At 40.9% G+C, this 27,954-nt stretch overlaps 1 protein-coding gene across 2 annotated transcripts; it reads left to right on the forward strand.

Moving 5' to 3' along the window:
• Nucleotides 1–492: 492 nt before the first annotated feature.
• Nucleotides 493–27,495, forward strand: rgs8 (regulator of G protein signaling 8). Of its 2 annotated transcripts, none has more exons than XM_047588206.1 (5): nucleotides 493–769; nucleotides 17,219–17,332; nucleotides 18,370–18,431; nucleotides 23,238–23,404; nucleotides 25,018–27,495. In XM_047588206.1, exons 2-5 carry the CDS (start codon nucleotides 17,232–17,234, stop codon nucleotides 25,210–25,212), a joined length of 525 nt encoding a protein of 174 aa, XP_047444162.1. In that variant the 5' UTR covers nucleotides 493–769; nucleotides 17,219–17,231; the 3' UTR covers nucleotides 25,213–27,495. The 2 variants fall into 2 exon arrangements, with proteins under 2 accessions (XP_047444162.1, XP_047444163.1); XM_047588207.1 differs by having other exon boundaries at nucleotides 494–769; nucleotides 17,222–17,332.
• Nucleotides 27,496–27,954: the final 459 nt, after the last annotated feature.

A 27,954-nucleotide genomic window follows, 5' to 3' on the forward strand; every position in this document is an offset into this window, starting at 1 on the left:
ATATTCCATCATACTGTATTCTACTATATATAATTTTATGACACAATCCATCCTTCAAATAATCCATCCAGTCTGTCTATCTAAGTTTCCAATTATTTAAAATGAAGAGGGGAAAATGAGCATCTGGGACTGTGAGAGCTTAAATAATTTGTTTCGTAAAAGTAGTCGACTCCAACAGGGAACCACCAGGTTTGTCTTGACTTTTTTTTTTCACCATCAAATAAAGTCAATAAATGAGTCATCTGACTCCTGCAATCTTTAGATTAAGATTATGTTATTGCTTTGCTTTTCCTCAACCCGGCGCCTTAAGCAGCCTCAGCTTAGACATTAGACATTAACGTCCACCTCAGTTTACCCTCCCGCACAACACATTTACGTTTCCATCTCATCAAGCACAACATCGGCGAACAGCACTCCTGCACCTCACAGATGTGCACAGGGTTGTCCTTGGAGATTTCCCTGTGCAAACACAGCTCTCTTGCCTCTCCATCTCTCCGCGCTTCCACCCCCTCTGCCTCTGTCTCTACCCTTCTCGGCTGCACTCTCCCCCCAACGTTTTCACACCAATGAGCATGCTGCATGTAGCTCCCACTCGCTGGCATCAGAAACACTAGATATCTTCAGTCCTGAGCTGCACAATTCCATACAAATACACACCAGCATTGGCTAGACGGAGGCTGCAATCTGCCAAAACGTGCGTTGGGGATAGGCAGTGGTTAAAGAGAAGGGGAGAAATAGTCCAGCTGCTTTCACACACACCGGACTCAAGGTAAAAGATCCATATTCATTTATTGAATGACAGAGTGTTATGTAATTCCGCCGTGGACACTGAGCTCCACGCGTTACACGGGGCTCTGCTGTTCTTAATGGTTCACATGGCAGATTATGATGTGCAGCTTTGAATGGAGGCTTACTGTTAAATCAGGGAAACACTGTTAATGAAGTGACGTGATGTCTTTGTGGCTAATATTGTAGACGGCAGCGAAAAGCTTCACACTGGAGAGTTCTGCTAATACTTGACACTCCATGGGTGTTTGTAAAACATGCATGTACGAATGTCTGATTGCTTATTCATGCATGCTCTCGCTACCGTTTCCTGTGAGCTCTATTGAAAATCAGTTCACGCCCCCCCACCTTTCCGCCCTTGATGCTTCTGCCTCTGAGGGGCTTCTCCGTCCAGTAAATGTCACTCAGCAGAGCTATCAAAGACGGAGTGGGGCTTTGAAGCGCCCACAAGTGCCACCTCAGGGTGAGGCATGTACAAGTCGTTAGATGCCACTGATGTTTCTGTGTTTCCTCTTTTTAATCCTTCTTGACTGTTATCTTTGTTTATACTTCCTGTGACACAAGGTCAGTTCAGCAGTAGCAGCAGTTTTTATTGTTAATCTTGTTTTTGACACTGGATCTATGTTCATGGAAATAATTTGTCTCTCACTGAATATGGATCCCATAGTTAGCTACAGTTAGCTAGTTAGCTTTGAAAATGTATTTTTTACAGTTTTCCATGACATCTTTCCATACATTCCTCCATATCTGATGCAAAACGTAGATCAGAACATCAGTACGACTCAGCAAGTGTTCAGCACAGAGACAGGAAATAGAAGGGAGACATCCACCCTACCTACCAACACCTTTAAACTGGTTATTCAGCCTCAGCAATCCTGCCTCTATTATGTAATCTGTGGACATGGCCGAGCTTGCTGTTATTTCAGTTTTTTTCTGCCTTTTTTGCAGTGCTAAGCTAACCTAAGCTAGCTGTCTTCTGACAGTAGTTTTGTATTAACGCTACAGACATGAGAACCAAGTCTCTGCTACAAAGCAAACAAGCTTTTCCCCAACGAATTGTTTAATCATGCACGAAAAGGGGGCAAAAATATACTGGCAGCGAATGACAGCATCCCTGTGAACCAGCGCTTCCAAGATGAATATTATGCAACGAGCCCGGTTAAACTCCAGACGGGGACTTTTGTTGCATGTGATCCTCTCTCCTCATGTTTCCTGCTTACCCCAGCTGGAAAAAAAAAGTCCAAACGAGATAAAAAAAAAAAAGGGATAATCTGAGTGAGTGGGATGACCCCCCCATCCCCACAAAATGTATTTGCTAATGCACTTTAGTTTTATATGGATGTAATCTTGCTTGTTCCAAATGTTACCACCAGACAAATGGATTAAAGTCGTGGTAATGCCTTATTGGTAGTCCGGAGAGCGTGCAGTTTAGTTTTCACGGGCATCTTTAATTTGGCAGTGGTTGTCAATATCGAAAAATCTATGCAACAAGACAGAGAATCTGCCCGGTTAGATATACAGTAAGAAAGTGACAAACTCTTTATGAAAAAAGTAATGCAGGAGCATTACATACTAATTGTGTCTGCAGCTGATTTCAGAGCAAAGTGTAAAGGTCCTCGGCTCTGGCGTTCGCCAGCATTGTCACCACATGTAAACGGTGCAAATAAGTGAGCAAGTGCAACATTCCTGTGACAACACGGCGTTAAATCCCACTGTAGAGAAACGCTTTCCGTCGACACGCTGACGGGCCGCGGAGATGAAGCCGCTTTCTGCAATTCAAAATAAATCCCTGGAACAAACTGATTACATAAATGGCTAAAGGCGGGATGAGTGATAAGAGGCGCGTGCAGTTTGTCAGCGCTGAACAGTTAAAGATGAAAAGAACAAAGAGCTTTGGCATCCTGACCCAACCGCCCCAGGTAGGAAAAAGACACTAAAGTACTGTACACCTGCATCATAGGATTTGTCACGTAAGGTGGAGAGGGTGATGGGCTCACACGTGTTCATCCAGCGCAGATTTTTTGTCGTGATGACAAAATCTTGGCAGCCAATTTGCTTTTCTTCTACTTTTTCCTGCTTATATTCTAAAAAAAAAAAAAAAAAAACATGATTGCTTTTAATTCAAGATGTTTAGACAAGCTAGTACTGTTTCTTTTCCCAATTGCACTGGTCGCCCTAACTCCGTACCAAATCACCATAATTAGTCCTTAATGAAATCTTCCCTTCCTTAGCCTACCATTACCACAAACAAGACATTTAGCAGCGCCGCACAAAAGCCTATTCACTACAGTCACATCTCATCATGTCCGGATTTAGCCAACAGTACATGACAAGCTCTAATTTTATCACCCTGCACAATGTTCTCCTGAAGCCAGTGGTGTGCCCTTATCGTCCTGGACACGCGTGTGCTTTTAATAGTCCTGTCCAGTCAGTGATGAGCAGATTCACTCGCAGTGTGATCCGAGAGAAGCCGAATACTTGGCAAAGACATTGAGGAGGGCCATTCGCAGACTCTTTGCGCCTGAGACGAGTGACGCCGGCATGGACGTTGTGTACATGTTAGCACAGCTGGAAGCAGAGATCTGGGTAGATCCAGGAGGGGGTTTTATTTTTATTTTTTTTATCATGATTAATAGAATAAGTGGCTCTCTCCAGCAACGTATGAGGTTTAACTGCTGACATGTTTTAGACTTCTGGTTGGTTAGCATGTTAGCAAAGCTTTCAGTTAAATCAGTTACATGTGTTTGGAGCAGCTCAGGCTGAACACATGATAGTTGTTCTTTAGGTTAAAGTATCACACACCCTATTGATTCTTTTGCTGCAGTAGCATCAGTAAAAGTTTGGCAAAAGCAACATCCAGACACAATACACTGAGATCAGGCACAACATTATGACCACCTAATATTGTGTATGTCTCCGTTTTGCCTCATCAGAGAATGGACATGGGCCTTCTGAGTGTTAGTGGGGCGGCTTTAAGGGGAGGGGGCCTCTGTGGATCCCCCCCCCACAGACACTTGATCACTTTGGGATTTACTGAATTTGGAGATCATCATGTTTTTTTTTTTTTTTTTTTAGTTGTTCCTAAAGTGTTTGTGTGTGTGTGTCAGGCTGCATCCTGCTGCCATCAAGGAGTGTCATTGCTATGGGGTGGGGGCACCCTTGTCTGGTTTAGGTGGGTGCTACATATCTAAGGAACATGCACATGAATGAATGTCAGGTCCAAAAGTTTCCCGGCAAAACTTTGACTCATAAGTCTCCTGTTAGTGGTCATAATGTTTTGCCTGATTGTCTTCCACATACTATAAATGTAGCATGATTAAAGTGTGGAGCAGTAAAAAGCACTGTGGCTTCAGGTCGAGCAATGACATTAATCCAAATGAACAAGCCGGCGGCACTGACAGATAATGTACCTTGCCCTAGTAAAACCTGAGCAGTGCATCTGTGTACTTTTGTAGATTAAATTATAAGCTGCAGGAGTTTGTGAACTCCACACAGATTACTCGGATGCACAATAAATAGATTTAGGAGACCCTGTGGAGCGGAGGAGTGACATTAATCTAACAATACATTAGTTTAGTTCTCTGAGTGGAGAGCAGATGAAAATAGACTCGGGGAGTTACGTGGTGAAAAGCCCCCGGGCAGCTTTATCCCAGGGTGACTGCTGGAAGTGAGGAACGAGCTCAGGTGTCCTCGCAGGATTCCTCAGAGGACACGGCGGGGACGTGGAACATCATTTATAGTAGGGAACATGATTTTTAGATCAAACTTAAGTATTTTCTAATTATCTGACTGAGCTAATTACTCCTGTTTGTGTTTAAATGTAGCTGTTAGATGGAAAAATCGTAGTTTGCATAGTGGGTGACTAGTCAGCGCCAAGTGGGAAAACAAAAGTTCAACAAGTAGTGAAATCTATGCCTGAACACAGAAAGAAACACGTTATACTATTATTATAGTCTCAAAGCAGACTTTGCAAATTGACAATAGAGGTTAGAAGGACGTTCTGTGACGTGAAATGACTCATCCATACGTTCTGAGAAGAATTAGAAACATTTATCTGGAGGAAAAAAAATAATTCAAGAGTCTGACTCATTGCATCATCTGTATCTGACCTCTTTTTTTGTGCGTGTGTGTCATTTTTATTTCCCCACGCTGTGTGTTCCCAGAAGCATCTCCAAAGCCGCCCTTGACCCGTCAGGACTGTGTTTACTGTAAACAGCAGCGACCAGGGTCCTGTAGCACTGGAGGAAAAACAAAAAAAAACACGTGGAGAGAAGTTAGACCAATTTAGTCCCTTTTAAAAGAAGATCAGATAACGTGTGAAAACGAGGAGCCTTTTATAGCATCATCACGTTTTCGGATTTTTTTTTTTTTAGCTGTGTTGTGTTGCATGAGAAAAAAAAGACAAAGGTCAGAGAGGAGCTGTGGTGTTAGTAGCTGCAGGTGTTCGCTGGATCAAACTCGCAGATAGCGGCTCCTCCCGCGGGGTAAATTGTGTTGTGGACATGTCAGCCCGTGGCAGAAATGAACACACACACACACACACACACACACACAAAAAAAAAAAAAATCAGCTCTGACTTCTCCTTCTGTTGTAGCTAAAGGTGGCAACGCATCAGATGGTCTGACACACACTTCCGTGGGCATCTCGGCTTCCGCTCTCGGGCCGCGGCGCGCACAAACATAGACACACACGCGGGCGTAAAAAACACCAGCGCGGAGGCCACAGTTTGTGCTCCCTGTGACTCAGGACCCAAATCTGACAACTTGGCAGGAGTAGAGGGGACTGGGACGCGCACAGACCTGCCAGAGCTTCGCCGCCGCTCAGTCGCTCTTTGATAAGTCGTCGCCTGAGTCACGGCGCATGTTAATTAGCCTGAAAACAGAACTGTGGAATGAATGGGGGAGTAAAAAACTGCACGATGAATTATGATGAAACATTTGGCAGCAGTTGCAGCAGAATTTGAGGATTATCCAAGAAATAATGTGTGTTGCTTCTAGTGCATTGACACTGATAATGTTTAGACTTTAATCACCTCGATTTTCTTTAAATAGCTTGCAGAAGTAATCCTGATTAAATATACTCTTTCCTCCATGTGCATCTGCTCTGTTTGCAAATTGGCTGAATTTCTGCTACTGTCAACATTTTATGAAATACTCCTCCTTAGTGTGGAGAAATGTGATGATTCCTCTATTAGCCTGTGAACATCTACAGGTGTCACTGAGGAAAAGCATGCAATGGCACATTAGCTACGAGTTTCCGTTATACACGCAAATTTCAATAAAGTGCGTGTTTCCATTGAAAAGTGTTTTGTAAACTCTCCTCTTGCGATATCCCATAATTCTCTTAAAATCCTGTCTCACCAGAGAGAATTTGAGGAAGATGGACTTCACATAAACTGGTCACATGACCCCTTGTGTCATCTCCAGTGAAATGCGAAAAAAGTGTTTACATTACACTTCTGTGATACACTTTTCACAATAGTGTTTTAGCTTTAGATATTTGAGAGGTTTTGGGAAATGTAGGCGTTTCCATTACCAGTTCTATTGCGATATTTGCGTTTTGCATATTTCTAAGGGCGATAGAAATGCTGACAACAGTTGACATGGATAATCTTTAGAATTGAAAAAAAAATTGATTTTCTACAAATATCTCAATTTTAAATGTGTTATTTAATCCTAATTAAACGTAATGTTTCCTCCATATGTACCTACTCTGCAAACTGTCTGAATTTCTGCTACCTTCAACATTTTCTGAAACACTCCTCATTAGTGTTGAGGAGAGTCAGGATTCCTGTAGAAGCCTGTGAATATCTACAGGTGTGACAGAGATAAAAACCAGTGAATGAGAAATGAGAAACAGCAGAAAAGCTGGAGGATTCATTAATTAATAATGTGTGAAAGGAGGTCGCTGTACAAACCTGCGGAGCTGCAGGGAAGCAGGACATGTGAAGTTTTAAGCAAAGATGACATGGACATACCTAAAAGTTTCTGTGATGAGACTGCATGTTCTCCCTGTGCCTTCATGGATTTTCATGTCCAAAGACGTGTTTGTCAGGTTAATTGGTGATTTGAAATAGTGTCTACATATAGTGGACTCTCCAAAAGTCTATTTTGTAAAACAAAACCCATTTGTTAATGCCATTATTCAGTCAGTGTTTTATCAGATACCAGTGATGTTACATGCAGATATTTTTTTTTTTGAGGAAGCGAAGTGAGACAAAAACTCTGACCTATATGCTATTTAGGAGGTGGGGGACAGAAAAGACAGTGTTGCAGCTTGTGCGTCGCTGTTTCATGTAACTTCAGTGGCCATCAGCAAGCTAAATAACCACTGAGGTTTAGTGCAACCAACAACAACACGACACAAGTGTGCACGTAATTCTCCACATTAAAAGTTGGAAAATCTTTCGTCCTGTATGAAGTTATAGTTCAGGCGTCGACCGAAAAAAGATGAAGTTTTGTAAAATAGTTTTTTTTGCTAAATGCTCCACATCTTACTGCACTTGCTAATTTTGCTAACGAAACTTGTAAATCTCACATAAAACAATGTGCAGTGTTCATATTGTCACCACTTTTTCACTACGTAACATTTGCTGTTTCACTCATCGTAACGTGGTAAACAACTACAGAAGAGCAATAAGAAAGAGACGACGGTGACACAACAGAGAAGATTTGCCGAAACTGTGATAAGGAGTGTTTTTATTTAATGACGCCACAAAACAAGTGAAAACAAGCACACACGATAGAAAGCAGAAAGGAGAGCTACTTGACTAGTGTTCTACACTATTAAAAAGTACAAGTACTACAGATTATGTCAGAAAGGAAAACAAACAAGCGCTAAGTTGTGCTAACATGGTGACATAAACCAGACCGTCTGGCCTAGAACCAGACACGTGGCCACCTCAGCCGGAGGAGTGACGGAGTTAGAGTGATTGTCTCTCCACGTTAGCCTTGTAGAAGTCTGTACCAGCCTGTTCTGTCCGTGTACGGGCATGAGGCAGGTGCACCCTGCCTCATGCCCGTTGACAGCTGGGATAGGCTCCTGCATGATGGATGGATAAACATAAGTTTATTTGTTTTCTTAAAACACCCTGAAGAGCCTACTTCACCTACACGGCCATTATTTTTAAAGCATCCGTCTCCATCGTGCCCAGTGACTGCTGTTATATTTAGCTTGGTTGTAGTTCGGTTGGTTTGAGTAGCGGTGTTAGTGTTAGTGTCCACGTACGAGTTCTGTCACCACACTAGCAGTAGCAGCCTGGTAATTGTCACTTTTTCTCTGTGTTGTTAAAGTATTAACACAACATGGTGCTATAAAAAAATACAGTATGACGCATGTTGGCAGAATGTCCCAGATATAAGATAAAAACAGGATATAATTGGGCACAGCCGCGCAGCCGATGACTTTAAAACATGACAAGCTGCTATTTTTAAAGTGCACTCAGCGGGAACGAGGGCAGAGATGATCTGTTCTTCAGATGATCTTTTAACTCGAGAGATGACCTGACACTGGCTTCGCTTCTCCTTTGAGCGTCAACGACGGCGTCACTGCGGGTATGTGCGCCCGGGCGTCCGTGCATACACAGTCACGCATCAGTGCGGCATGAATCTTTAAAGAATTCTGAAAGGCTATTTTTAAGCTGTAGATTCTGCAGAATTTGCTCCACTCGTCGTTAAGTTTCCTAACGCCTGCTAACTAACTCCGCATGCATCTACTGTACGGAGCTGCGGGGCGTCTCCTGTCAGCACCCAGAAAATTAGGACGTGGAGAGGCGACCTGCATTGCACCAAGTTAGGTAACATCAAAGAAGATATTCATAAACGCAGAGAAACAACTTCTATGATCTTCATTTTCCCTTCTAAATCCACCAACCCCAACAGGCATCTCAACTCGTGGAGGTCCAGCGGATGCCGCCTGCTACTTTGGGATTCATAAGGCGCACTTGTGTATGTCTGAGAGCACTGTTGCCGTTTTTAGCCCCTTTCCTCCAGGAGCCGGCCTTGCTGCATGGCTGAATAGAACATGCACTGCTTCCTCCTGACTACATGGATTTGTCAGGGATTTTTATAAATAGCTCAGCAGAAGCACGTGTCTGAGGCACACTGCAGACGAAAAATGTAGCTCACAACAGCCAGGGAGACGTGGGCTTGTCAAAACAGAGGAGGGGAGAGCGCAGGAGGGAGAGATCCGCTGTCATTGCACTGACAGCTCGGCACGCACAAGACTTATCAATATGTCCGCGTCTCTTCTCATCAGTTTCACCCGATGACCTTTGCCTGCTGATAATGCCACATGTTGTCACACATAGAAATTTGACCGTAGTGGAGGAAATGGAAACAAGCCTTCAGCGACCGACGCACAGATTGGAGCTGCTGTGAAATGCGTCCCCGTTTCATATTTGAATCTTTACTTTAAGTTCAAATCACTGGTTGCGATCTCATGCAATCGAAATGAACCTCACTCTTACTTACACCGATCAGCCACATTAAACCCAGTGACAGGAGAAGGAAATAACATCTGCTGGGAAACATTTGGAACTGGTATTCATTCGTGTGGATGTTACTTAGACATGTAGCACCCACCTAGACCAGACCAGACCAGACACCCCCACCCCATAGCTATGACACTCCTTGATGACCCCAGCAGGATGCAGCCTGACACAGACACACAAAAACACTTTAAAAGCAACTAAAAAATACGGAGAACAGATCAAGGTGCTGATCAGTATAAGAAAGATGGTGTCAAGGTTCTGTGTCTGTTTTGAAGTTTCCTGTCTCCTTGTGCTTTGTCATGTCATGTTTTGTGTTTCCTGTTTTATTTTGTCAGTTTCCAGGTTTCCTGTCTCTTGTTCCTCTTTGTCTCTTGATTGTTAATTGGTTTCACCTGTGTTGATTGTCCTGATCTGTTTCACCTGTGTCTTGTCAGCCCTGAGCCCTCTTGTGTATATATAGCCCTGCCTTTTGTCTTGTTCCTTGTTGTGTCGTTATTGTTAGATCCATGTTTCCATGTCTTGTTCTATGTTACCATGTTACCTTGCCATGTTTGATGATTCTTTTGTATGTTTGGTTTTCCTGCCATGCGAAGCGCTTTTTGTTAATCATTGAAAACCTTTTGTTTGAACTTCGTGCCTCATTATCAGTCCTGCATCTGGGTCCTCACCTCCTAACACCTCTACACCCTGACATCTCATCTCAAAGACAATCTCAAAGAGCCTAGCCAAAATAGCACTCATATGCAAAGAGCTTCTGTGGCCTTGCTCTTATTAACAAGTCAATTCCAAGTGCTTTATATATAAGATTCTTACATCGATATATGTAGAACTATGTCAAACACACTATATGTGTTGCTAGTTGTGTTGCAACTCCATTGGCCTTGCAGTGACAGTGCAAGTGTTTTGAGGTGAATGTGCTTGATTGTGACTGTGACTCCACAGTGGTGGTGGTGTGAATAAAAGACATGTGCTGGAAAGACCTGACAGGAAAACCTCCCTTCAGCAGCATTAGTGAAACCAAATGTCACTCATTTCCCCATTTCTAACTTAATTACTGACATAAACCCTCAATTGTGGAACTCCGATATCCGTCTCCACCTTTCGTTGCACCCTTCACGCTGGCTCGTAACGGCCGCTCACAGCCAGATGAGTCATACTTGAAATCAGTTTTCATCAAAAGATGCAGATGCATCGTGGAAATTATAATTTTTTTTCTCATTTTTTCCCCATTATCTAATGTTTCAGTCTCGGTTGATTTGGAGAAAGTCAGGAGGAGCTGATCAGCTGATGTGAGAGAGTGGGTGGGTGAATATGGGTGCAACAGCTCAGAGAAGTAGGACAAGACCATTGAGGGATTTAAAAGCAAATAAAATAACTTTAAAATGAATCCTAAAAATGTATGGGCAACCAGTAAAGTGAGGCTAAAATGGGGGAATGTGGTTCACGTGTGCTAGTTAAATGACCTGTACCATCTGGAGACGGTTGATGGAAGATCCACTAACACCCACATAAAGTGCATTACATTAATCCAGCCGAGTGGTGACTAAGGTGTGGATTACTGTCTCAAAATGCTGCCTCGAAAGAACTGACTTTATTCTGGCAAGCTGCCTTGAGATCAGAGTCCACCATGACTCCCGAGTTAGTGATGTTTGGTTTGATGTACTGAGCCAAGGAACCCAGATCTAGACAGAGGGTCTCAGTGGTGCCACCAAAAACCATCACTTTTGTCTTCTTTTCATTAAAACTTAAAATGTCCAGAGCCATCCAGGCCCTGATGTCGTCAAGACAAGGGTAACGGACTGACAGAGTATGCTTCATTCTTTTTAAGAGCCATATAAATCTGAGAGTCGTCTGTATAACAGTGAAATGAAATACCACAGTATGAAACCAAGCGGGAGCGAGTACAGAGAGAAAAGAAGATGGCCTAGGACTGAGCCCTGTGGGACTCCAACTACAGAGAAGCAGAGGAGGATACTATTACAGCCCTACTCTTCTAGGGAAAAGAGACGAAACACAATATATGGTTTGCAGGAACTAAAAAGTTATTTAGTGACAGCCGTTTAGTTGAAATAATGCAAAACTAAATACGAACAATGGGAATTAACAGAAGTTACAGCTGTTTCTGAAAACCTTAGGGTCCCACTAAAGATCACCCCAGAATAATCAGAATGACCCCACTGGGGAGTCAACAAAAAAACAAAGGGGATCTGAGTCCTCCCACTAAATAAAAGAGCAAACTCAACAGACCAGGTTCAGGCAACACACTGTTAATTCGATCTAAATATTGATAGTATCGATACCAAGACCAGAATCGATATCACTAGCGTGATGAGATCAAAACTTTCTCCAAGTCTGTGCGCGACAGGAGTTTCTCCACCCTCACCTGTAGTAAAAGATGGATATGGACAGAGTTTGATACTTAAATCCATTATCCATCTGTTACTGAAATGTGTCTGTACTCGGTAGAAAAGACAATCATACTGTACTATACAGTTACGTTTCTTTTTCCTATTTTGTGTAATATTGTGTGTAAGTTTATATTGTTAAATTGTTGTACATCCTGTCATTTCAATGAAGATAGTAGTTGTCCTCTTGCCATCTTTCTAAGAGCTTTCGATATCACAAAGTAACCGTGAAAGGAGTTGGTTACCTGGTCGAGAACCTGGTGAGTGCTGTACCAGCTGCAGCTCCTCATCTAATAGCTCACTGTAGCTGCTCCTTCTTCCACCAGCTGTCAGAAAGTGAAATTTTGTATTGTAGATGCATGTCTGAACATGTAAATTTAAACATGTAAAGTTAAATCCATTTAATCAGCATTGTTCCGTCATTCTGCAATACAGATACGACTTGACACACATTAAAATGAAGTGCGTGATATCAAAGGTTATAGAAAAGCAAACATCAGTTACATGTTCGGTAGGGATTTATCAGTCTGGATTATCTACTATACATAGGATTAGACTCTTTAAATGTCCTTTTATTTGTTGTTTTAAAAGCCTCACCTGCAGGGAGACTGAAACTATAACGTGTCCATAGTGTTACATATAGTACTAGAGTGATAGTGGTGCTGGAGTTCTTACCTTTTTGACATAAAACTCTATGTCTATACATAGGCCGCTACGCTTAAAATATCCCTGTCTATTTTTTATTTGCTCTCCTCCTCCAAAAATAACCCTTCATTAACAAATGCAGTGCACCTTGAGATGGTGACTCACATGCGTGACAGGCACACTACCCTTCTAGTTCAGTGCATCTGTTTTATACGTAACACAGTGTTTCTGGAGCAGGCGTTGTCAGACCTGCAGCGTGTCTGAAACGAGCTGAAAAGACCTCCGGTGTTGTTGAGATTTATTCCGGGAGGTTTTTGAAACTTTGTGTTAACCATTAACCATCAACGAATGTTTCTCAGTGCAGGATGTGGCGAGTTTCATCTGCGGGTTTTTATGAACTCGTGTTCCCTTCTGTGAAATATGTTTACTTCACTTACCTCTCACACTTGATGGGAAAACAGAGTGCCAAACAATATTCATTAAAAGGCAATACCAGAAACCCGATATGGAGAATTAGTTGGAGACAAACACAAATGCACATGCTCTTTCTTTCGCACATGCACACACACAATAATGGCAGACGGTAAGAGATAGATGGAGGACGCAAAGTGACTTTTCAAAGAGCCTTGGAATTCATGCAGTGGATGAAAACCATTAATTTCAGCAAATGGCTTTTGGTCGGCTAATGAACACTACATTACATCCAATGTTCCCAATTCAAGGTCCGGACACCAAAACAATCTTCCCCGTGCTGCCCTCATATCATGTAAGAGGAAGGAATACTGAGCATGAATATTTAACAAATGGTGGCTTTTTAAAAAGACATTCTCCAAGTTGCTTTTGTCATTCTCAAGCGTTTCACCGTTGATTAGAATATTCTGCAGATAGTTATGTAAGAGAAGTGTTGCCAGAAAGAACATGCTTACATTGGAGGGTCTCTTCTAATTACAAGACAAAAAAAATAAATAACATGAGAACATCCACTATGCTATATGGGATAAATAATGATTTTAGCTCTTCCAGTAAACCATAGGTCTTTAGTAAAGGATTAAATGGAGGCAGAAGACAATATCTTCAAACATGTACAACAGGAGGGCGAACATGTGTATTATTTGTAAAGCCTAATACTGAATGCAACAAAAATAATAATGATAATAATGTACATTCATAAATGGCACTAGGTTGAGTTTAATATAGAACACATATAGTAGGTAGGGGGTCCCTGCTTAATCTGTCCATCAGTTTGTTTGGGTGTCCTTGGCCTGAAAAAACATTGAAGACTCCTGTAGTAAAAATATCTGGGTCCACACTGTCAGTTCTGTGTGATTCCAGTCAATCTAGCAGCTTGAAATGCAGGAATGGCATTGAAATGGATAAATCACATCTAAGACAGGACACTTTACATTAAGTTAAAAATTTAAAACTACTGCAAAGCCTAGCTTGTTTGCTGTTTGTTTTTCTGTATGGACTGTTACATGCAACCAAATCCTGCACAACAGTTTCTGCATAAATCTTTTTGTAGAGATGGTTAATTTAGTCTATGACTGGGAATCTTCACAGACAAGTAATATGTAGCTATTTAGAGAACAAAACATTAGTTTATTGGCATATTTAGCTTCTTTTTATCACTAAGCCTGTCCAGCTTCAGCTACTTGTTTTTCTTTGTGTTTAGCAAACCTAACCAGTTTTCTGAGTAATATCATATATGGGATTAATAATACAATAGAGAGCCAGGGTTTGTTTTATTTTACTTCCTTAGTTTATGGATACAGAACATACGTAGAGCATATTCTTCAGAAAGTAGCATGTGCGAAATTCATATTTCCTGTTTTAAGTTCTGGATTTTCTGTCTGTTTCCTCATGTGCCCCTTGATTGTTCATTGGTTTCACCCCTGTTGATTGTCCTCATGCGTCTCACCTGTGTCTTGTCATCCCTCAGCCTTCATGTGTATTTATAGTCCTGGTCCTCTTTGTTCCTTGTCATGTTGTTAGTGTTACCTCCTTGATGTTATTTTGTCCCCAAGCCATGTTCTTTGTCTTCATGCCATGTTCTTTGTTTTCATGCCACGTCCATGATTCTTTTGAATTTACCTGCCTCAACGCAGCGCTTTCTGTTAATTATTAACAAAAAGTTGAATTTGTGAATTAATTAAGTTTCATCTGAAACATTGCATGAGCTTTGAATATCAAACGGTTTATAACATTTAAGCGCTGACATTTTTATGACACACCTTTCCTCACTTCGCAATACTCTGAATGCATGATGACCATCAACATTCTCTGTGAATGGCTTGTTTGTCAGAAAAAAAAAAGATGTGATTATCAACCAAAAGTACATCACTTATTTCACAAAAGACTGACACGTCTTCTTCCATTGTACAGCAAACAACAAGTCCAGCTGTATACTCCACACCATCAATTCTAACCCAATTAGTTGAGAAAACATCTTTTGACAGGATAATGTCAAGCATTTCATCATCGACCACATTCTCATCTCTGAGGGACAAAGATTTAATTGGGCCGTACTCGTTTTGTTTGAGGTTAAAGGTTTTCCAGTGATAAGCATGTGATTTGGTTATGTTTTTGAAATTTTTAAAATAATCTTTAAGCAACTTGTGTTTGGTTTCAAATCTCATAGACCACATATGAAATAAGGGATCAATTTCCCTTATAGAAGATGGATAGTGAATCATAAAATGATAGGTATCAAGTTTCTATGTGGATTCACTGCCTCGTCCTTATTGTCCTGCACCTGGGTCCTCACCTCAACGTCCCCTTCCCTGACACCTTTAGGACTGTTTGTCTATTCGTTTGATTTGGTTCCATGAATGTTTCCCTGCAGAACAGATTCCTTTTTTAGAGAAAGGAAAGTTTGGCCTTTGACGGAGCATCCTCACATCCATGGCGGCCCCATCTGGAGTGACCCATGTGTCCCAGAGGCAGAGCAGTGACAAACAGTACATGACAGCAGCAGTGTACAAATGAGATGGGACAGACTGTGACTAGATTTGGGGGGGTTACTTCAGCGGCTTTGAATCTCCATTTTAGTACAGTGATAAATCACATTTAACACACGTTGAGTCATTTTTAGACGGTCCTTATACAATTGAGGGCTGTTTTGTGTTGTGCTTTGTTATTGTAGCTGATGTTACAAGTGCCCTGACACAATGCGCCACTGTATAACATGATAGCATAATTGCCTCAGTTGTTTTTTGTTTTACTGTTGCATGTTTTCCAAGAACCTTCAAACATCATTAGGGAAATTTTGCTATAAAATGCTGTTGTACTATCATAAAGAAAGAAGAAATGATGAGGGAGGTTGCCACATTCATTTTTTAAATTTTCAGCCCCGGTAGAACATCAGCCCTGTGTTACAGTGTGTAGGAGGTTCTTAAACCAGCCTGCATAATACAGTCAAAAAATAAACCTCATTTGGAAGTGAAGTTGGATATTTGAAGCTCCATTCTGAATGAGTCAGAGCCAAGCTGAGTCAGCATTTTGCATATGGAGTCGCATCTGTTTTGTCTGCTCCGCCGGGCCTTATCTGATTTCTTTATGATCAGTTTATTCATCATTAGCCATCTCCCATCAGCATTTAAGAACATATACATAGTCTAAACATCTACAGGGGCAACCCAGCTACGTGGAGCCAAAACATACGATTAGCCGCCTTGGTAACAGCTTTAATATGATGAGCTTAAAGGTAAATACCACCGTCTGATGTGTGCAGTTCCAGATATAGAAAGTCCAGACGAAAAGGAGCATTTATGATATCACTTTGATTTTATGTTGTCAAAGGAAATATCGTGGAAATGTTCCAGTTTTGCTTTAGGTTCACATTCCTGCAGCTCTGCATATTATAAACATCGAACTGTGGATGATGGTCGGTCTGTGCATGTTTTGGTGACTGGATTCTCCGTTTGGAATGAGTGGTTATTTGATTTTCATTTTAAAATTCAAAAATTGAAACTGAAAATCAAGGCATTTGTCTTTATCAGGGTCGAGAATGGATAATCAAAACTCTAAAACCGGTTGATTTTCATTTTCTGTAACAAAAAAAAAATCATTAGAAGTCAGAAACATATTTTTTTTCATATTTGCCAACCAGAAGGTGTCGTTTTAAAAGTAAGAGCACATATGAGGACATTGCTGTGTTTATGGCCAGATCACCCGAATACGTGACTTCTACCTGTAGTTTCACTAGCTAGCTCAGGCTAACATGTCTTTGCAACCTTCCTCTAACGTGATTTTTGATGTGATGGAAAAACAAGGCTTGTCAATGGCATAAATCTCTGCACACACATGAGTAATGTTAGCTAGTACCTAATCATTCCCTGGTTGTATGAGGTTATTTTTACGTTTTACCTGAAATACGCGACTTAGTTTTTCTGCAGTCATGTCCTCTTCACTGAGACTATTTTACTGCTTCCAAAAACAACATAATGATCCATGTCCATCAACTTCTGTTGCACAGCGGTGTCCTCATACATGCTCTTATTTTGAAAAGGACAACTTCCAGTCCTACAATATGAAAAAACAGCCGCTTTTATGTTTCCTGTCTTCTAACTATTTTATATTTAGTAACAGGAAATTAAAAGCGAGCGTTTTTCAAAGTTTTCTTTATCCAGCAAAAGAAACATAAAAGAAAAATGCCATGAATTTAAAATGTTTTTGAAATAATTTTGGAATTTCAAAATGAAAATCCGATAACCACTCTATTTTTTAAATATCCATTTCTGAACAGAAAATTGAATGACCAAAACATACAGGGACCATGGTCTCAGCTCATTCATGATGTTGCCTCTTGCAATTAGAGAATACACGTTTGCATGCACTGAACATCATTTTTTATTTTTATTTATTTATTTATTGATTTATTTATTTTTTCAGCAGGATCTGCACCATGAAGACCAGACTAGGCTGCCTGTCCAACAAATCTGACTCCTACAATGACTTCTCAGAGTTCCTGCCTCCTGCTCACGAGACCACAGCCAGATGTCTGAAGTGAGTCCGCCCCAAATGAATGAATAAAACCATGTCTTAACCTTTGAAGGCAAAGAATTTATCTTTAATATTTCAATGCAATCTGTTACTTTCATCAGCCAGCATTTGAGCAACTTTTTAAATAAATGTAATTTTCTTCTGTCCATCTTTCTAAACATTCGCATGACACGGTTTACATTATTGTTGCTTCTGCTCAGTGGATGCGATTAGAGGTTGTGTTTCAATTAAGAAGCAGCTGTGACATTTAACAAGTAACACTTGAAATTTAAAGGTACAGGTGAGAACATCTGTCTCCCCCTTCAGGCGGTCAGTGTAATTGCACAACGTGGACACATGCTATCTACTTGTAGTCTCTAGGTCTGTGGAAAAGCAGCGTCTTTAAATTTCTTTTTTTATCTGGTGTATTCAAATTTTTACTTGGATCCTTGGTTTTAATTCATTTTTCCGAACATTTGCCCGTCTCCTCAGAGTGGGCAAACGGAGCCTGATTTATTATGAAGCTTTATCAGATTAATTTGAACTCGACTGGCAAGTACTTGAATGTAACGTAAATAAGCTCAATCTTTTGTCTTTTTAATGCATTCGTTTGCATAGGACCCTTTACTAGGTCACGTAACCTTTTTAAGGTGCTCCAATGTTAACAATTCATTGGGGAAGCCTGCTGCACCATTATTTATGTCTTCAGAAGAAAAAAAAAACCCTACAAGATGGAGGAGTAAAATTATCCATCTCATTATGCGTCTCTTTAATCTCCTCCTTAATCTCATGTCATCCCACCACGTTATTACTGCTTCATGAATAGCATTAAAATATAAGCAAAAGTCAGCTCTGGTTCTTCCTCTACCCTCTCATCTTGTAAGTCCGGCCTTGCAGCCTTGAGAGGAAGAACCACTGCGAGTGGAGGATAAATCATACATTGAACTCGGTTGAAATTCAACAGTGCATACAATAGAATTTTGTGTTATGAATGCATGAAAGCACAGCGGTTGGTGTGCATCCTACTCAGGCAGTTCCCTTTGGATTCTCTCTTTCTTCAGACTATCGACGGACGAGGTCGTCCGATGGTCTGAATCGTTTGATCATCTCCTCTCCCACAAATGTAAGTGGATGTTTTCTACGCTCATGGATCACGGCCACTACTTAACGAGGCTCTTACAAACCCCATCAGGGAAATTAAAGATGCATTAATGTAGCTGTTAAAGATTCCTTCGATTGTTTTCTGTTTTCTTCAGCACAAGCCATGTTTGTTGTGTCCTACATCTTATATAACAGTCTAATCTCTGTGTCGCAAGAACTTCTTAGCACATAATGAATCACACAGTCGTCTCTGACCTTCCCTCTGAAACAAACAGACACTTTGCACAGATTCGATCACACACATCCATCTGCACAAATGGGTCATGCATTTATGCTCCAACTGTCTTTTCCAACAAGCTGAGTGACGTAGCATCTGTGACATCAGACTCATTGCGCTCAGAGATGAGAGAGCACGTACGCTTTGGGAAAAATTTGATTTCCATTGATTGGAATTTCACAAACATCCTACCTGCTTTGCCTTTCAGGATGCATTTGATGTGATGCGACTCAAGTGGGCGAATCTGCTCATGAAATGATCCAATTCCTAAACTGTGGTTTAGGATTAATAAACTGATCAGTGAGCCATAAAAAGAGGAAGCTTGAGTTGTGGTGCGTGTCTTGTCTTGGACGTATCCAAGGAGTATGCACAGAGTAAAAGGTATTGGACTAAAGTAACTGATGCAAATACAAGGTATAGCTTATGTACAAGACATGTTACGTCACAGTTTGAAAACTGATATAAAGTTTATTTGTTTTTATTCTTTCAGTAACAGCACTGTTTCAAAAGGATAAAACCTTGACGATACCCATCCCTAGCTGCTACTAGTGTAGATTTTTACACAGCATTATACATATATACACATATATTATTATATAACATGATTTATCATTTTTTTATCATTTATCATATTATCATTTACGCATGTAGAAACATGTTTCCCTATACAATGAAATTCTTCTTTTACCCAACAATATAAAAAACCTTAGACTTGTATATGTATACACACACTGTAGTCATTTGAACCTCAGTTGGTTTGTTGCTAGACTTTCCCCATGAAATAACTTCAAACAAATTATACTTTTAATTTTTTACCTCTCTGATCTGAAACTATCAATTCACAGCCTTCCACTTTTTCTAATCCTCCTTCTTTGCATTTTTATTCAAATTAAGTCAGTCTCTTCAGATGTCTTAATGAATTCTGATGTAGTTTCATCTTGTCCAATCGTGACACAAACTCAGTCAGTAAACATTCACGTGTCTCTTAACACTATGTTATGATTGGATCTTTTGGGGATTTGTGTTCTTCAAAGGTTTTAAATAAAACCACTTTTGTGTTTTTCCAGCAGACATCACGCAAAACTACGATGAAAACTAGCACTCACATGTCTCGTCATTTCGGTGATTAACTTTGTTCTGTCAGTGCTAACAAAAGGGTTGACGAGAGTCGGCCTCGAATGAAAGAAAGCGGCAGTCGCATGAACAGTCTGTTTAGTACAGAACAGAGTTGTGACATAACACGTTGGTTTATCACATAAACATTGGGAAGATAATGTCACTCAGGAGAACATAAAAATTTGTCATAGAGCCAGGAATAGAGCCTTACCCAGGAGCGGGGGAGGAGGGGGGCATCCTATTTCAATTGACCATGCATTAGAGAAGGGCACCACAACATGTACATAAAGACATATATAAATTACATAAGTACCATAGGGACACAGGACTGAATGTTCCCTCTGGGGGAAATGGCATTCACACATTCACCTTAATTCAATTTAAAAGAAGTAATAGTGTCTTTTGTGCGGCTGCATTGTAGTATGTGTGAAGCTGATTGTGTGTATCTGGAGGTCCTAATCTGCACACACGGTCAACGCTTACACGTCTCGTTAGTGCGAGAACACCCTGTCAAGCCGACAAGCAGGAGGTCTTTTTAAGCATATTGCATCAGAGTCGTAGCCACGGCTGAGCCTCCGCAGCGCCATGAAAAACTTTAAATTGTCAGGATATTAAGAATTTAACTTGGAAGCTATTTTCTTGAATAATGCCGTGGCTGGTTCCAAAGCAGCGTGTGATCGTTGCTGAGTCTCCTGTGACTATCTCGGCCCCAGCTTGCCCATCTTATCTTTATTACTCACAGCTGCTCCTAATTGCTCTCGAGTATTTAAGCTCCGGTCCCTCCAGACAGGCTCCTGTCAGTTCATTAAAGGAGAGGACACACTGCAACAGGGGTGCCAACACTTTTTTTTGGCTTGTGGGCTACTTTTACAAAAAACAAAAAGTCAAACTGACCTACCTACATATAACACAGTATATATATATTTATATATATATGTGTGTGTGCAAAGGTTTAAGGCAAGTGCTAATAGTTTATTTTTCATCAATTAACAAAATGCAGTAAATGAACAGAAGAGAAATCTAAATCAAATCAATATCTGGTGTGACCACCCTTTGCCTTCAAGACAGCATCAGTTCTTCCAGGTCCACTTGCACACACTTTCTGAAGGAACTCAGCTGGTAGATCGTTCCAAACATCTTGATGAACTAACCACAGATCTGCCTCAAATCCTTCTGTCTCTTCACGTAATCCCAGACACACTCAATGATGTTGAGATCAGGGCTCAACATCAACAGTTGTTCTTCTTTAGTCTGAAGATAGTTCTTAATAACCTTGGCTGTATGTTTGGGCTCTTTGTCCGCCCCTAAAATTTGGGGCCAAACATCCTCCTCCCTGATGGTATTGATGATGGATAAGTATCTGCCTGTATTTCTCAGCACACCATTAAACCAAATCTCCAACTCCATTTGTAGAAACGCAGCCCCAACCTTACAAGGAGCCTCCACCATGCTTCACTGTTGCCTGCAGACACTCATTATTGTAGCTCTTTCCAGCGCTTCAGTGAATAAACTGCCTTCTGATACAGACAACTATGTCACATGTTGACTCATCAGTCCAGATCTCTTGCCACCAATTTTCTGGGCCCAGTTCCTGGTTCATAGTTGAGTCTCTTGGCCTTGTTTCCATGTCAGAGGGGTGGATTTTTAACTCTGACAGTAGATGGGTGAACCTGGGTCCCACTGGATTCTGACAGTTCTGAGCTGATGTCTCTGGACATCTTCACATTTCAAAGGGAAATAAGCTTGATGTGTTTTCCATCTGCTGCACTAAGTTTCCTTGACCAAACACTGTGTCTACGATCCTACAAAATCCCTGACTTTGTGCAAGGATTGATGCTGGTTTGAAGGCAAAGGGTAGTAAAACCAGATATTGATGTCATATTAATTGTTACTGCAGTATTGTATTTATGATGTTGGTTACAGTTCATACCAGAACAGTTGCCCTCACAAGGTTTTGCACGATGGTTTGCTGCGTTCAATTGGCCTTAGTTGGTTTGACAAATTATGTAGCTTGTGATCCCCAATCTTTCAGTCATGAGAGAAAAATCTGCTGAAGCCAGTATCTTGAGAGATACTGTCCCTATCTTAAGCTGCACAGGATTTTTGTTTGTCTGTTCCTCTGGAGTAAATTTTTTTTATTTCAGTTAACTGAAAAGTCCTAGCTTTAGATTTAGCTACTATAACAACCTTTGGCAAACTGCTTTATAACCCTCCCTCGGACTTTACCTGTACTCCACCTTCAGTCTGATTGCCCCTTTTATGGCCCTCACACCTCGCTCGGTGATCCCCTGCAGGGATGCATGCCCACAACCATCCATGAAGCCATAGAGCTTTTCAAATGTGCAGCAATAAAAACACTTTAACGGTCCCTGTCTTGCAGACTTTAGTGTCAAATAATTCAACAGTTTTAACAGACAAAAGAATAATACACTAGCAGACATTAGAGGAGTAATAGCAGGAAGATCTAGATGCAAATATACATAGACGCAAATATTTACATAAGTAAATGTTCTCATCACACTTGCAAGAACCTAACGACACACACATACACAGTCCTGCAGCATGTTCAGGAATAGAGCAGCAAATGGCAGAAATAACCACGGAGGCTAAAAGAAGAAATGTTTGAGGACATTTTCTGAGCGATTAGTGCAAACAGCACAAAGGTGGATTATTCAGGGAATCCAACATCTGACCACAACACAGTTAGTGATTCTGCAATAAAAAATAAATAGTCTGATTGTCGTGTACAGTTTCTGATTCAGCTGTGGATGCACAGTTAATCGTAGATCCCTTGAAAGCCTGTGAAGTGTTACCAGTTATTTGGGTGAGTTCTTGGTCTCAGTCAAATAACTGGTAACACTTGTTCTTGTTACGAGATCTTGCTTTTTACTCTTTTGTCTGTTTAATCCTGTGCACTTTCGTAGGGTGTAGCACACTCAGGAGAATGTGCGTATGAGTAATGGGCCAACCTCTCTGCTAAATGAGGTAAACAGCAGAAACAGGCAGGGTTGGAATAGCATGTCAATGTGACCCAAGCCCTTGCAAAAACAAGCCCTTCCTATGATAACATCAATAAGGTGCAAATTAATTGATCACTTATCTTGACCGACGAAGACCGGGGAGCAATCTCTTTGTGGGAGTATTTTGTTCCGATTTGTTTGTGTTCCATTATTGCACCATTTCCCGCACAAGACTGTGTATGTACTGGGAAAAATAGCAGCCTGGGATGAAGGGTATTATCACATATCACATGGACAAGCGACTCCATTGATGTGAAGTGGGGGAAAAACATCCACAGGAGAGGGAGTTCTCAGCTGCTCTACATAAATGAAATGGGTGCTCAGAGTTGTGTGTTTTTGTTTGGTTTTGCCTCCTTTTTTTTTTTTTTTTTTTTTTTTTTTTTTTTAATCTTCCTGTTCATTCCCTTCTCACCAGATGGGCTAGCTGCGTTCCGGACATTTCTCAAGACAGAATTCAGCGACGAGAACATTGAGTTTTGGATGGCCTGCGAGGAGTACAAAAAGATCAAGAGTTCCGCCAAGCTGGTGTCGAAAGCAAACAAGATCTTTAAGGAGTTCATTGATGTACAGGCACCGAGAGAGGTGTGTTTTTGAGACTAGTGTTAATGTATTCATTCATCTGTAAAAGCCTTTTCAGACATCAGTATTCATATCATAAACAACAATAAGTTTATCTTGATTTAGAGTCAAGGCCAAATTTACCCAGTATTTCTATAGTTATCCCCACTTAGCATCAATAAAGGATTGTTGTACTATCAATTAAGGATAAGCATTCATGTATACAAATTACAGTGTTACTTTATCTTCTTGACTAGGGATTGTGCTGACACAACAGTAGTAACCAGACAGAAAAGCAACACAGATTTCGGTGCCACAGAATTTTTAATTACCGCCCCCTTAGGTCCATTGCTGTGCCGAAGATGTATGTTTTACATTTGTTAAGCACCTTTTAAGCACCAGCACTGTTTCAAAAGTAACAGTTTGACTGTGGTATTGGATAAAACCTTAATGACACCCATTCCTTTTCTTGACCACAAAGCTATTCTTGTGCTTATGTCCACAAAGTCATGCATATAAGGGCACTGATAGGCTATTCTTTAAACAATTGCAATAATATCTCAGAATGTAAAACGGGTCATGCATCTCCTTAACCTTTCAAGACCTAAACATCCATTACCATTACAACCATTACAACCATTACGGTAATGATGACGCACCGCTACTGTTGGCTGCAGGTTGGGGAGCGACGCAAGACCGTGGAGACTCAGAAAGAAAGAGTTGTTGGGGGGATTTGTTGATAAAAACGAAGCTGGCTAAACCCTTGAGATGCCATCAAGGTCTTCCACATAAAACCACAACTTCCCAATGATCAGCCACAGTTTTAATTTTGTCAGCAGCACAAACCACCGTGAGTTACGGTAATTCTTTAAGGCCCAAATTCTTTAACAGGGACTGCCAGGGATACGCTTGGTTTTAAAAGGTCAAGGGTCAACTTGACTACCTAATAGGAGATTTAGTCTTCTGGGTCTATTTGAAGGCAACGAATGATGTGCACTTTTCCAGAAATGCAACTAAGCCTCATATGCGACGCAGACCAAGCCCAAGTGCTGTGATTGGTCCGCTTGGTAGCTCCGCAGTTGTCGAATTGAATGTTTCGGATCAATAAAGATGAAACACATCGAGGAAAAGTTAACTGATTCAGAGATATGAACATCTGTGTGACTTGTGATGGGTGAAATTTGAGCAAAAGTTTCCGTCGCCCTAGTTGAAAGTGACGCAGGAGGTCGATAAAAACAGAAATTAATCCAATTGGGGGGAAAATGACACAGACAAAAAAAGATGTGCTCTTGGGTGGTGTATTTACAGAATGAGCCAGACTGATGAGTGCACAAGTATGAATGGCTCGCGCCAACGTAGGCTATGTAGGCGTAAGTTATGACACATGGCTCCATCTTAGTCATCCTGTATTGAATGAAGTCCTCATTGTTAGTAAAGTTGAAATACCTTCGTCTGGGACATTTGCAGCACATTCAACAATCCACACCACTGTAACATGTGGAAGAAGTTTAATTCTGATGAATTCTTTGAAGCATGTAAACACCTCCACCTGGAACTGAGTAAATGTAGCCCTGTAATATCAACTGAAGTGGGTGACCCTCCTTTCAAAGTGTTCTTCGCTGTCTTTATCCTGCCAGGTGAACATTGACTACCGCACCAGGGAAAAGACCAAGCAGATCCTGGCAGACCCATCCCCGACCAGCCTCAACGAGGTCCAAGCTAAAGTCTACAGCCTCATGGAGAAGGACTCCTACCCACGGTTTCTCAGGTCCAAGATGTACCAGGATATAGTCAACAGGGCACATGCACAAGGCCAGCGGAGGTCTGTTTGACCAAACCCAGCGACCACAGTGGACATGAATCCGGAACCTTCGCTGTAGACCGTTTACCCAATGACATCAAATCTCAATACTGTGAATCTGCGACGATGGGGTGACCCTCTAGACTGTTTCCTTTGTGTACACCAGCTCCTTGCATGCAATCCCTCTAGATAAGACAAAGTCTCTGTGGACTGCACTGTACACAGAAGGGACTGGATAAGGATAAGCTAACTGTGTTACCTCCGTCTAGTGCTGGGCAAATATTATCACATGAAAACACCTACGTCACGCAATAATGAGATTTATCACAATATACACATGGTTGTATCCAGTTATTTATTTGAAGAAGTCAGTCATACACAACGCGAATAAATGCATGCTGTTGTATTCATGTAATTTTTAATAATCTAAATATTTTCTGTAAAAGGGGCCTTGATGACGATAAACACCAACACTTGACATGAGCCCCTTATTGGCAGTAGAAAACACAGTACATACTTTATATTATTTTACCTGCTTAGATGTGGCATAAAAAACAGCTTTATTATTGCAACAATGCACAAACACGTGGTTATAGTTACTAAATGTGTTGTTGACCCCTCCGTCCACCCCAAGCTCCTCCCTATGGAACCCTTCACCCACTAGAGCCAATTGCTTCATATATCAAGTCAAGTCAACTTTATTATCAATTTTGACATGTGCAACACAATACAGGATAGAAATTACCTTCCTCACAGGCCTACGGTGCAGCAGCAAAACAAAAAATGTACACAACATGTTAAGAATATGTAAAATATAAAGAAATATATCCCTTATATACAAAGTAGACTAAAGAGAAACAATACAAACCTCATATACACTGAGCTTTAGTCACCTCACTTCCTCCTTCTTTTGCTAATGTATTATTATGGTAGCTAGAGCTGCAGTTCACCGAGTGGCCACTCGAGGCTCCAAAGGGGAACAAATCTCCATGTTAAAAGTCCAGCTTTACAGCATTATTAAACATGTCTACAGCATGTTAACATTCAACTCATTTTTTTTAGAAAATTCTGCATAATTCCCACTTTGAGTGACCTATTAGCTTGAGCTAACAAGTTGGGTGGGAGGGTCTCAATGCCCAAGCTCCTTTAGCTCCGCCCCAACACGACCCCAATGCCCATATTTGGAGTATCCAAATGTGGGCCTCATGTAAACCTCATTCAACATTTCGACCACAGGCTCCACCCACTTCAGGCTTCATTTTCGAGGTTCAGAATCAAATGGGTGACATCACGATGAGCTTGTCCATAGTTTAAACAGCTTTTTGGACGGGAGGACAGTTTATTGGGTCAGACTAGAAACCAGTCTTCAGTTGAACAGGCCTTCCCCTTTATACTGTTGTTACACTGTATTTACCATGAGGAGTGATTGACTGTTTTGTGGACTTCACTTCCCCTTATTGTCCATTAAACTTGACTGGATTTACTGCCATTGTCTATATTGTACTGCTGAGAACAGTATACTGAGATACTTATCATTATTGCGTTATTGCCCGGCCTTGCCACTACTACTATTGCCACTACTTATCTTACTCTCTTTGTGAATAGACACTGTTTGTATGCAGGTGACTAGATTGTGGTAGCTTGTGTGTTTACAACAAACAGATAACAAGTGAGTGACCACCTAATATCTGAAACTGTGCCAAAATAATGAATTGCACTTAAGATATTGATATTGCATATTCTTGTGTATTGTAAACCTTTCCAGGTATTCTGTGTGATATTAAATGTGGATTATACAACGGGGTTGGATTAATTTCCGCGTTCAGTTGACTCAGTAGAAGAGTTTCTATCCTGTAGAAGTCACCCCTATTCAACTTGTCCATGAATTGTAAGGTTTTATTGAAGCCTTGACACTGAACTACTAATATTAACGCACAACATTAACCTTTACATTATTCTGACTGACTTAAATGGAAATTATGGGTTTAACAAGACACATTTGCAAAAGTCTACTGTTATTATTATTTTCAGCATGATGCAATACTACTGAATAATTCTTTATATAATCTTGTACAGTATGTTATGCAAAAAAAACACACACACAATCATGTGCTCTCAGCATTTGATGTTTTCCCTCAGCACATGGTTCCTTTAAATAAGCTGAATGGAAACACTTTTTAAGCATTTAAGGGGTGATGTTTTCTTCTTTAGCGCATGTGTACCATAGAGGCCAGCCTGTTCCTGTGTTTCATATGAATGTAACCCTTATATTTTGTGATTAAAAACAAAATAAATAAAAAAAAGTGTGTATATATTTAGGGCTCGCTGTGATTTAATTGTCGTAATACCTCAAAAAGGGTATTAGAGCCCTGAGAATGCATTCATCCACCGATCAGACGGATAGGAGGATTGACCCGCTTTCTAACACCGTTTTATAACGGCAGAAGAAACCTGAGTGATTCACTGCTCTATTTAAAAAATACACTTTTTTTTTTTGGAATAGTAAGTTCATTGCTCTGAAAATGTTAGAGAACTTTTCGTGAGATGTTCCAGGTGGTTAACCGGCGCTGAGTCACTGTAAATTTGTGACCGATTCTCAGGCTTTTGCTTACTTTAGAAGAACCATCAAACATTAATGGCGCTATTTTCTACTTCCACTCAAAAGGAATCCGGCCCTCGTTCCCAGTATTTGGGCCACTCGTGGGTTGGAGTCGCCTACCATACCATTACACATCCATTAACTCTCCCGTTGTTGTCAGCGCGTTCGTCACCG

The sequence above is a fragment of the Mugil cephalus genome, chromosome 6 (assembly GCF_022458985.1).
Source record: "Mugil cephalus isolate CIBA_MC_2020 chromosome 6, CIBA_Mcephalus_1.1, whole genome shotgun sequence".
Lineage (NCBI taxonomy): Eukaryota > Metazoa > Chordata > Actinopteri > Mugiliformes > Mugilidae > Mugil > Mugil cephalus.

What these genes read in the sequence shown, in the direction of transcription:
- rgs8 (XM_047588206.1), top strand. Translation starts at nt 17,232, where the DNA reads ATGAAGACCAGACTAGGCTGCCTGTCCAACAAATCTGACTCCTACAAT. An exon ending in TCATCTCCTCTCCCACAAAT is followed by an intron (nt 18,432 to 23,237) that starts GTAAGTGGATGT and finishes CCTTCTCACCAG; the next exon opens with ATGGGCTAGCTGCGTTCCGG. An exon ending in ATGTACAGGCACCGAGAGAG is followed by an intron (nt 23,405 to 25,017) that starts GTGTGTTTTTGA and finishes TTATCCTGCCAG; the next exon opens with GTGAACATTGACTACCGCAC.